The sequence below is a fragment of the Hemicordylus capensis genome, chromosome 1 (genome assembly GCF_027244095.1).
Source record: "Hemicordylus capensis ecotype Gifberg chromosome 1, rHemCap1.1.pri, whole genome shotgun sequence".
Classification (NCBI taxonomy): Eukaryota; Metazoa; Chordata; class Lepidosauria; order Squamata; family Cordylidae; genus Hemicordylus; species Hemicordylus capensis.
In genome coordinates, this window is record NC_069657.1 from 275314186 (window position 1) to 275326308 (window position 12123).

At 44.0% G+C, this 12123-nt stretch overlaps 1 protein-coding gene across 1 annotated transcript in view; it reads right to left on the reverse strand.

Moving 5' to 3' along the window:
- Positions 1–488: 488 nt before the first annotated feature.
- LOC128340345 (visinin-like protein 1) overlaps positions 489–12123 on the reverse strand; it is a 156334-nt gene continuing 144699 nt past the window's right edge. Inside the window, exons 3-4 of the mRNA XM_053285340.1 lie at positions 1964–2179; positions 489–1534 (exon numbers count right to left, since the gene is read on the reverse strand). Of these exons, the coding sequence (XP_053141315.1) occupies positions 1337–1534; positions 1964–2179 (414 nt within the window). The 3' untranslated portion in view covers positions 489–1336. The remainder of the gene's footprint in view (positions 1535–1963; positions 2180–12123) is intronic.

Here is a 12123-nt window from a genome sequence, read left to right on the forward strand (position 1 = left end):
TGTATCCTCGCATGGTAGATGGGCCACTGAACAGGGAAACACAGCTCAAGGTGGCTGGAGTTCTTGATGAGCTCCTAGCCATCAAATTCCGGCAAATGCTTCTCTGATCTTCTTAAAATCATGATTCCTGAAACCCAAGGTATGCCTTTAACCAAGATATTTTGGCTAGCTTGTTTACGTGGGCTACTCTATAAACTTAGGCCAAGATATGGAGTGGAAGCCAATGTGCAGGGTGTTATCTGGGTTGCTAGTAATAACTACAGCTCCACATGCTGCACCAGAAGCTGGTCTGGATGGCCCTCCGACACTCCGGACTCACTTTTAGGCTGCAGCGGGGAGGAGAAAGGGGTCCACAAAGGCCCGCACTTGTCTTCCAAGTTCCAATGCATAAGCAACAGCTCTTTGGATCCAGCTTGTAGACAATGGCTTTAACCACCTTTGAGCCCAAGAGCAACATGCTACTTGTGTAAAATAAAGCAAATGAGAAGTCAAATGTTATAAATTTATTTCGGGACATAGATTTCAACTTCTTTGGAAGCTTATGAAAATTTCAAGCAGAAATCAATACACTCCCACCAAAACATTTTAAACTTCCAATAAAACGTTATTTAAATGTGTATTTTATGTATATTTTATACTAGATATATTAATATGTTAACTTTCAGTTAAGGGAACACTTTAGCAGGGATAGCTTTTTAAAATGTGTTGTTTTATACGTCATTCCTCTGACTTAGCTCTTTTTTTTCTGATCAAAAGGATGTAAATGAGGTAAGAATTAAGGCAAACCTAAAAGTCATGCAAATGAAATACATTTATATTCACTGACAATACAAGCACATGTCTGGATCAGACTCATGAACTGAGGCGCTTTCCCTCTGTCTGTCCAGTATTACTATACAGCAGGATGCGGTAACATGTTTGCTAATGGACAGTTACGCTACCATGGGGATTGCAGTGTTACTAACATTACCCAGTTTAGGAGACACATAGCTAGCATCAGTAAAACATGAACAATAAATAGTATAGTTCAGTGCAGCATGGCACCACTGCACAGGCCTCCGAGGAATAGGGCTTATGAAATGACATTGCACACATCACATCGTGGCAGGTTTTTTGTTTTGTTTTTATAATATATACTTTAAAATTCTTTAGCAATTGACATTCTCATGCACACAAGTGTTTCAAACACAAGAAGCAAGTCCATTGATAGGTAGTCCAAGCAATTTCTGTTTGGGGTGTGTGTGTTTGTGTGTTTGTGTGTGTGTACGTAGATAGCTGCAAACTGAATGGAACATTTAAACTTCTGTGCAGTCCATGAAAGCATTTTTACATGAGCTCATTTCTGAATGTCACATTGCAGGAGTAATACAATGGAAGGGTCACTCTTTGCAGCTTCTTTGAATTCATCCAGTGTGATCTGGTCGTCTTTGTTCTTATCCATCTTGCTGAAAATCTTGTCTACTCGTTGCTCTGGTGTGAGGCCATCTTCGTTCATTTTCATCATTATCACAGTACCCACCATTTTATAAATGGCCTAGAGGGGGAGAGGGAGAGAGGCTAAGATGAATTTCATGAGGTTCAGCAGAACTTAATCTAGCCTTAGGAGTAAAGTATTCCAAAGAGCACAATCTAGCCAAAGTTAAGGATGTTTCAGTCTAAACGATGGTCAGTTAGAGAGTAAGCACATTGTGAAGAGCTACACAGTGGAAGTACAGTAAGGGCTTACTTTTCATAGTTAACATAAGAAGTTGCTATAGAGCAGTTTTGCTCAACCAGTGTGCTAGTTGGTATACTGCACTGACTTGCTGTGAGCCAGCTCCAAAAGCAGGGAGTTCAAATTGCCCGCTTTTGGAGCTGACTCAAGGGGGAGGCCTCCTTCTTGGTGTATTATTGGGCAAGTCACTTCCAGATCTGGTGAGTTCTGTTTCTTGGTGTGATGGAATATATATGTGTAAATTCTCACCTCTATAATTTCCAGCATTTCCACTCTTGTGATTTTCCCATCTCCATCTAAGTCATACATATTGAAGGCCCAATTTAGCTTCTGTTCGAAACTGCCCCTTGAGGTGATGGACAGCGCACAAATGAACTCTCTGAAGTCGATAGTGCCATCGCCGTTCTTATCAAAGGTCCTGAAGGCATGCTGGGCGAACTTTGAAGCATCTCCATATGGGAAAAACTGCAAAATAGTGTAAGGATGTAACATACATTTATTTATTTATTTATTTATTCATTCATTCCTTCCTTCCTTCCTTCAATATGCTACCCCATCCAAATGGCTCTGGGCGGTGCATGATAATAAAAAACCCATAAATCAATCCTTTTAAAAACAATGATTACAGAACCATTTAAAACAGCATAAAACCTGTTTAAAAATCATTACAGTACAATTTAAGAACAGCATAAAACCATTAACTATTAAAACAGTTTAAAAACCCTGGAAGGCCAGGCCAAACAGATAGGTTTTAAGGGCTCTCCTGAAAGCCAGCAATGAACTATGGATTTCTGCCAAGAGTGTATTCCACAGCCCAGGAACAGCTACAGAGAATGCCCGTCTCAGATACACTGGGGGTAACTGGAGACAGACCTCCTAAGATGGCATTAATGTGTGGTGGGGATCATGCTGAAGAAGGCGCTCTCTAAGATAACCTGGACCTAAGCCGTTCAGGGTTTTAAAGGTAATAAACAGTACTTTGTATTTTGCCTGGAAACATATCAGCAGCCAGTGCAATTGTTTTAAAACAGGTATAATATGGTCTCTCTGGGTTACCCCAAAGACAAGTCTGGCAGCTGCATTTTGAACTAACTGAAGTTTCCAAACTACATACAAAGGCAGCCCCATATAGAGCAAATTGCAATTGTCAAGCCTGGAGGTTACCAGCTGATGCATCACTGTTTTGAGGTCGACCTCTTCAAGGAATAGACACAGCTGCCGAATCAACCAAAACTGGTAGAAAGCACTCCTGGACATGGCCTCCACCTGAGATACTAAAGTGAGGCCTGTGTCCAGGAGTGCCCCCAAGCTGCACACCTGTTGCTTCTGGGGGAGTGTAACCCTGTCTAGCACAGGAAGATCTAACTCATCCCTCAAATTCTGAGCCCCTACAATGAACATCTCCGTCTTGCTTGTATTCATTTTCAGTTTGCTATCCCTCATCCAGCCCATTACCGCCTGTAGGCAGGCATTTAGGGAATGAATACCATTTCCTGATGATGAGGATGACAAGGAGAAATAGATTTGGGTGTCATCGGCATACTGATAACACATAGCACCAAATCTCCTGATGACCTCATCCAGAGATTTCATGTAGATATTAAAAAGCATTGGTGACAGAATGGAGCCCTGAGGGACTCCATATAACAGCTCCTTTTTTGAGGAGCAACTGTCACCAAGCTCTACAATCTCTACAAGCTCTACAATCAGCTCTACAGGCTGACCAAGGCTGTCTCAACCCCATAGCCAGCTCTAAAGCCAGTTTGAAATGAATCTAGATAATCAGTTTCTTCTAGAACTGCCTGGAGCTGGCCGGCCACCACCCTTCTCAATCACCTTGCCCAACCAAGGTGGAGACTGGCCTATAACTATCCATCACTAAGAGATCCAGAGAAGGCTTTTAAAGAAGTGGTCTAATCATTGCCTCCTTCAAACAAGGAGGAACCCTACCCTCCCTCAGTGATGCATTTATGATATGAACTAGGCTAGATAAAAGCAGCCAAGTCGGGCAAGGGTCCAGAGTACAAGTGGTAGGCCGCACTGCTCCAAGCAGCTTGTCCACATCCTCAGGAATCACAGATTGAAACAGATCCAATCTAACACTGCAAGAGGGATTGTTGGACACCCCCTTCATAGATTTTGCAGAAATAGTGGAGTCCAAGTCGGCCCGAATACAGATTTTGTCTGCAAAAAACCAATTAAAAGTGTCACAGCAGAAGAACGTTTCTGAGGACTGATTTAAGACAGAGGGAGTGGAAATTAAGCTCCTTACAACCCGAGATAGCTCTGCTGAACATAAACCTGCAGACACAATGTGTGCAGACCAAAATCTTTTTTTGCTGCACGCACTGCTGCTGCATAAACCTTCAAATGGGTCCTATGCTGTGTCCTGTCAAATTCAAGCTGAGTTCTCCTCCACTTACATTCCAGTCACCTACCCTGCGGCACCAGCCCCCGCAACTCCTCTGTATACCAAGAGCTGTCTGTTAGACATAAAAAGTCTTCCATCGCAGCATTTTGTATCCAAGAATAAAATACATCCCAGGAAGCAGCCCTTAAGCACTCCAGCCTTACTGGAATTCTTGGTTTCAGTACCCCAACCATTTAACACCATCATAACCCAATCAACTTAAATGAAACTATTTCTGAGTCTGAAGACTGTATCCTTGGGTCCCTTTGAAGATGACATCTCGGCTCTAATTCTGTAAAGTGCCTGCAGAATGTATAACATCATAAATCAAAGTGAATTAGCTATTTCCAGCTGCTGTCAGCTTATGCCAGGAAGTATATGACTTATTGGCCTTCATCTTTTTCTTTTGTTTCATGCTTTAGCTACGAGTCCTAACAGCCATGAAATTGTCAATGTATGAAACGAAGACCAAGGACCAATGCTTCTGTAGCACTGGATTTCATGCATGCCCATATACCAACTACTCAAAAGGGGAAAATAGGTAATGAAATTAATTATCCTCTGGAATGTCCAGTCTCATTTTGTCCATTGTGGGGAGTGACCAAAAAAAAAATGGTCGTGACGGTAACTATGGTGCGTGGACATTTTCTTCTGCAGTAATGCCCCAGGGAAAGGATGCAATGTCATGACATTGCTTCCTCCCCTGGTGCATTGTGGGGGGATTGCTGGGCAAAGGGGCATTCTGAAGCACCCCTGCTGTGGCTGACCAGAAGGCAGCCTCTTTCCATTTCAAAGATATAAGCAGGCACCTACAGATCCACTTGCCAGCTCACAAGCAGCCCCAGCCCTCTGGTAAGCAGGACACACAGTGCCACACAGATCTCTTCACCAAAGATCTCATTTCCACTGCCATTTCTGAGAAGTTAAGAAACAGCAGGGATCCTTTCGGAGCAGTAGGAGAGGGCTCCCAATGTTCCTTATCATCTCCATATCCCAGTGCAAACAACCTCTCTTAAGGCCTCTGCTGGTGTGCCAGAAAGGAATGGGGAAATGCTTGACTAACAAGCAGAAGGTTGCCAGTTTGAATCCCCGCTGGTACTATATCGGGCAGCAACGATATAGGAAGATGCTGAAAAGCATCAGCTCATACTGCACAGGAGGAGGCAATGGTAAACCCCTTCTGTATTCTACCAAAAGAAAACCACAGGGCTCTGTGGGTGCCAGGAGTCAAAATCGACTTGATGGCACGCTTTACCTTTACCTAGTGGGCTAAGCTTAAATTTGTGGATCCCTGGATATAAGGAAGCGCACTGCTGTCTGTCAACTAAGCTGCCCTCCAACACCCAGCCCCACACCAATGATGTACTGGCTAAATTCAATGCATCACAGCCACTGTGCATTGTCAACACAATGCAGATACAGTAATCGGATCAGAACTAATACTCTGCATCATCAACACAATGCAAATAATCAGATCAGAAATGGTATTGCTAATTTGCTCCATGCACAGCCTTGCTTCTCAGCCTTCCTTTGCAGTAATGAGAAAATAGCAAAAATTACACTTGCAGAACAGCACAGAGAGGATTAGTTGATATGTAGGCCTAAATGGAACTAGTTAATCCTGAATTAGAAAGTAGACATGTCTGTACTGGAATGCCCCTCCCAGGAGATCATCAATTGCTTTCCTTGATAAGTTTTTAAAAGAATCTGAAAATTCTCCTTCCTTGTGAGAGTTTCCCTCTATGAAGCTGAACTGAGCAAGGCACACCCTCAACGTGTCTATCTCCTGCTGGATCTCACATCTCTCCAGTCGTCTATACCTTTCTAACACAGGGGAAATGAATTTCTCTCCTGAAACTGACAACATCTGACCTCATGGGGAGGAGTGTAGCTTAAATTTTTTTCCTGTTATTGTCAGCTATACCATTTTGGCAGGGATGCTTTTATTTAATCTGTCTGTCTGTCTGTCTGTCCTTCAACTATACTCTTAGACTAAGTGATAGGAGTTAGAAGAATGTTTCCATTTTTATTTCTAAATGCCTACCTGATTTCCTTTACCCTCAGTTCGTCGTTCCTGTAGTTTAATAAAATAACCTCTTGAAATATCTAGTGCCGAGTGCGTTGTTTTGAATGGAGTTTGTGACTCCCACATGCTCAACTGGTGGTCCAGCTACTTGCTCATGAATAAACCTACCATGGGGTGGATCTAGCCTGGCTTCCTCTCTGCCATGACAGAAGGGATCGCCAAGAAGAGGCTAGGAGACCCCAAACAGATGCCCTGGGGCCAGTGGTTCTTCCCAGCCTGGGGATGGCAGCAGTGCTACTGAGAGTTCAAGATAACGGAATGGGGCATGCATATGCAGAATCAGCACATAAAACCACAGCCCATTTTCTCACATCTCTTTTTTCAAGGGGAATTTTAATATTGGTATTAATTTGGTTTCCAATTTTAATCAGCTTTAGTCTTGTTTGATACTATCTGTCACGCCCTCAATCTCAGATAGCGAGGAGGAAGGGGAAGCTGGCAGCCTTTCAGCCGATGCAGGGGTGCCTGAGGGTCAGGGCCCGGCTGTCAGTTCCAGCTGATGTTTCAGAGCAGGCACAGCAGTCTGAGGCAGCAGAGACAGCTACGGACAGACTAGAGGATGAGCTGTGCAGGCAACCCCCACTGACTCCACAGCAAGGGTGTGGCACAAGACGAAGAGCACAGCTGGAAACTATCAGGAGGAGTAAACGCCTCTTGCAGAGGGCTGACAAGCCTTGAATCCCTGCCAGCTGAGAGTTATCAGCTTGGACTATAAAGCACATCAACAGCTTTCTGTTAGCCGCTGGAAGACAACATTTGTCAACTCTCGTGTCAACAGCATTCAGCCCAAGCCTGATATAGAGAACTATTCTGAGCCGTGTTTAGTTTCTGCAGCTCAGTTTGTATTGTAGACTATCTTCCTGGACTTCCCTTCCGGGTGGCCAGATTGCTGACACTATCCACCATTTTATCTTGCTGTCTGTGTTTGTGTAGTGACCAGTCTCCCCACCCTCTACAGAGTTAACAAGTGAACCTTTGCCTTGATTGACAGGCTGGTGAACTCCAGGGCTCAACTAATTGGTTGACCAGGTAGGTGGGACATGAGAGCTGCAAGGGGAATTCTGGGAAGAAGAAAGGAAATCTGGATAGAGAGTATGAGCTAGCAGGAGGTTGGATGCCTCATGGTGGAGCTGAAGGATAATTTCTTAGGGTGAGAGATCTGCATGTTCTTGATTCTCATCAGGAGTTTGGTGAGTTCAAGGAAGAAGCCAGGGCTTTGGTTTCGGGAATTTAGTGTAGGGAAAAGTTTGTTTAGTCAGACTTTGCGTTAGGGATTTTATTTTGCTTTCTGTGTGGAGCTTTGCATTTCTTAATATCTGTTCTTTGCAACTGAGTAACTAAGATTTTAATGTGAGCCACACCAGAACAACTGGGGCACTTTTGAAGCATTCTTGTAACCAACTAAGTATTTTTAAGTGTTTCTAAAAAGTTAAAAGCCTCAGACAGAAACAGTCTGTAGTAAATGAATACAGGTTTTTTCCTCTGTTCTTTTTAACAAGCCTTAGAGGGTTAGCGAGGGCAGTGCGGGCTATAAGGGGGATTTCTCCGGTGCAGAACATGTCTGAAGGTGAGCTTGGCCAATTAATAATTAACTCCATGTGCAGGCAAAAAGGCACGGGAGGGAAAGGTTTTCCTTTAGCCTTGCCCGTTAGCAAGGAGGTGCAGATTTTCTTATATTTGCTCAATACTCATTTACAGAGGGATCCTGGACTAAAGCACTCTAGTCAATGGGTCAGAACCCCACAAGTTTTCGAGTGCTTGGTGGCAGCGAAATTATACTACCAGAAGGTTCTGGGTTACCAGAAGGTTCTGGGTAACCAGAACCTTTTCTTTTGCTTTTGCTTTTCTGGGTTTTTGGAAAGTTAAAGATTAAATGCCAGTCTGTTTCTCAGAGTCCTCTCAGAGGATGACTCATCTGAGTCTGCCTCATGAACTAGCTGAATGAGAAGAGCTGACTAAAGAGACCAGTTCATTTTATTTATTATTATTTATTTATTTAGCACATTTTTATACCGCCCCCAACCGAAGGTCTCAGGGCGGTTCACAACAAATAAAAACAAAACATTAAAATCAATTGAATATTAAAAACAGTTTAAAACAAATCAATAAATAATCCCAAATTTAAAAGTTACAAAGTTAAAAAGCTAAAAGGCCTGGGTAAAAAGATAAGTCTTTAGACACTTTTAAAAAGCTGCTAGAGATGGGGAGACTCTTATTCCCATGGGAAGCACGTTCCAAAGTCTTGGGGCGACAACAGAGAAGGCCCGTCCCTGGGTGGCCACCAGATGACATGAAGGTAGCCACAGACGAGCCTCCCCTGATGTACGCAGTGGATGATGGGGATCATGCAGAAGAAAACACTCTCTTAAGTACTGTGGGCCTAAGCTGTTTAGGGCTTTATAGGTTATAACCAGCACTTTGTATTTTGCCTGGAAACTTATTGGCAGCCAGTGCAACTCCTGTAATATAGGAGTAATATGGTCTCTTTGAGATGACCCGGAGACCAACCTGGCTGCCGCATTTTGTACTAACTGCAGTTTCGGGACTACGTACAAAGGCAGCCCCACATAGAGCGCACTGCAGTAATCAAGTCTGGAGGTTACCAACAAGTGTACTACTGTTTTGAGATAATGAACCTCAAGAAACGGACGCAGCTGGAGTATCAACAGAAGCTGATAGAAAGCGCTTCTGGCCACTGCCTCAACCTGGGAAACCAGGGAAAGGTGTGGATCCAGAAGCACTCCCAAACTGCGTACCTGTTCCTTTTGAGGAAGTGTGACCCCATCTAGAACAGGAAGATCAATATCGCTTCCCGAGTGACGACCCCACACAATAAGTACCTCCATCTTGTCTGGATTCAATTTCAGTTTGTTATCCCTCATCCAGCCCATTACTGCTTCCAAGCAGGCATTCAGGGAGGATATGCCTTCTCCTGATGATGTTGACATGGAGAAATAGATTTGGGTGTCATCAGCATACTGACAACACCCAGCACCAAATCTCTAGATGATCTTTCCCAACAATTTCATGTAGATATTAAAACGCATTGGAGACAGTATGGAGCCCTGAGGGACCCCATATAAAAGCTCAGATTTTGAAGAGCAACAGTCTCCAAGCGACACCATCTGGAATCTGCCAGAAAGGTAGGAGCGGAACCACGCAAAGCAGTGCCTCCCACCCCCAACTCCCTCAGACGTTCCAGAAGGATACTATGGTCGATATTATTGAAAGCCGCTGAGAGATCCAAAAGGATCAACAGAGTCACACTTTCTCTGTCAAGTCCCAATTGGAGATAATCCATCAGGCCGACCAAGGCAGTCTCCACCCCATAGCCCAGCCGAAAACCAGTTTGAAATGGGTCTAGATAGTCAGTTTCCTCCAAGACCGCTGGGAGCCCACCACCCTCTCAATCACCTTGCCCAACCATGGGAGGTTGGAGATAGGCCTATAGCTACTAAACTCCAAGGGGTCCAAGGCAAGCTTCTTAAGAATAGGTCTAATGATTGCCTTCTTTAAATAAGGAGGCATCCTGCCCTCTCTCAGAGAGGTATTTATAATTGCCACCAGGCTCTCCACAACAACCCCCTTGCCAGATAGTATAAGCCACGTTGGGCAAGGATCAAGCAGACAGGTGGTAGGACGCACCGTTCCGAGCAGCTTGTCCACATCCCCAGGAGTCACAAACTGAAACTGATCCAGTCTAGCCACACAAGAGGAGTCGCTGGTTACCTCTGCATCTGACACTGCGATAACTGTGGAGTCTGAATCTAGATCTAGATTTTACACAGTTTCCCCCCCACATTTGCGGATATTTTACGTGTTACCCTTTCGATTTGTGATTTCAATGGGAAATTTGGCACTGCAGGTCTGATGTTAGGAGCCATGGAGCCTCTCCATGCTCACTTGCAGCATTACAGGGCTTTCTAGCAGCACAGGGCCAGTGTGCACATCCTCTCCTTCCATCAGCCGGGGCATTGTGTAGCATATAAGTCAGCAATTGCTGTGAGACACCATTTCCACTATGACTCTGCATCAGATGTGACTGAATCATCAATTTCTTGATGCATGAACTCAGCAAAATTACTTGCCTTCAGAGGCAGCTGCCCTCCACCTCTCTGTTACAGCTCAAAAACTGCCTTCTTTGACTCAGAGGAGCTGAGCTCTTCTAAGGGCCAGGAGAGTCATGCTTACTATTATGTATTCACAGCTGTTAAGAACAAAGTGCACCTCCAATTGTAATACAGGGAGGAAAAGCTGTGTGTCACCCCACGTTGGTATTAGATTCCACCATAAGGCAGGCTGAGAATGAAAAGCCAGCACAGAGCTCACATTTGACATGTGTGGTGACAGCACCAGAAGGAGTACTGTTGGAATAAAATCAGGTACTTAACACCTCAGAGTCCACTCCAGGCTGTGTCTTAAATAGATCTGAGATATTTCTGGTAACACTTGTTTCACATTTGAAGGGTTTCTTTGCAACTCTAACTGAGAGCTGAAAGTAGAATCTTTAAATCTAGTGAAACACCAAGAAGGCTGTCAGGTAGAGTTGCCACCTTTTCTCCCCAAATTCAGCCTCTGTGCATTTAAGAACTGTATGCGGGACAAAAAATTAACATAGCTAGCTTTTTTTCATTGCAGCATCTCCGGGAGAGGAAGTGTTGTCCCTGTCTGAATTTCTGGCCTTCATACAGCTGTTTACAGGGCCCCTGTCAGGAATGAATGTGACAGTCTTGTGGATGACCCAGAACATTCTCTAATTCCTCTTCCAGGCCACTTTCTGTGCTTTGAAAGAGGCAGCAGAACACAGGCCAGCCTATCGGCTTCTCTGTTCTTACCATGAAGAGGGTATAAGCAGCCACTTAAGTGGCAGGTAACAACAGATCATCAGTGCCCATGGGGATCTGTCTGCCATGTTTGTCTGAGCAGAGGTCTGGATGCAGATTTAAAAAATGGCTCTCAAGACAGTTTAGTTAACTGACGGCCACTTAATCCTGCCCATCTGCACTGACCTTAAGGCGGCCGAGTTAGGCCATCCGGCATAGTGGACAGGAAAATGTGTAATGCAGTCTCTGATAGTAAGATAAGTACAGTCACAATGGAAAATAACTCCTTACAGCAATGGTTTCAGGTATAATCAACTCAAGTCTTTTCTCTAATAATATAGGGAAACAGTTGTTCCAATTTTCTCTTTTAAATCTCAGATCCAAATTTTGGATTTTCAATTCACACTCATCTACAATTAATAAAAACATTATGTAGACTTCCTTTGCATCCTGCTATCAACTGAGAGGATTCTCTTAAGTGATTAAGTGTATTTCTAAGCAAGCTAGAAAGGTTGTAGATGAGGTGAGATGCTATGCTTACTCTAAGTATTAAACTACCAGGTAAGACTGCATTTGAGGGCAATGCTATGTTTCATGTGGCAGATATCATGCTGCTTTCTAAACATCTAGGGACATGTACCTGGGCACCTGGATTCTATCTAGGCTTTGCTGATCTGTATTCATGCATATAAAGGTCCAGAGAAGGTCTCCATACTTTATGGTTTTCTGAAGGAAGCACTGGCATATCCTCAGCAATTGCATTTGCTATCTGAACTGTGGAGTGGCTCTGTGTTCAGAAATAATTACTGCTCAAGGGCAAACAGTAATGAAGTATTTTAGAACCTTCCTGTCTGGCAGCATGTCAGCCCTTGGGAAACGGTCCAGAGAAAGTTCAGTGACTTGCTGATATCCTACTTCTCCCTGGAAAACTCAGGGAAGCTGACCTGAGACTCCCAGAATTGGTCTCCCAAGCAGGCACTAATTTGGCTCCCATGTACTTTGCTTCAACAATGGATATCTCTGGTGCTTCAAGACCATTCACTCCTTAAGCCTGGAGAACCTTTCAAAATGCTTAAGACCTCGAGTGCCA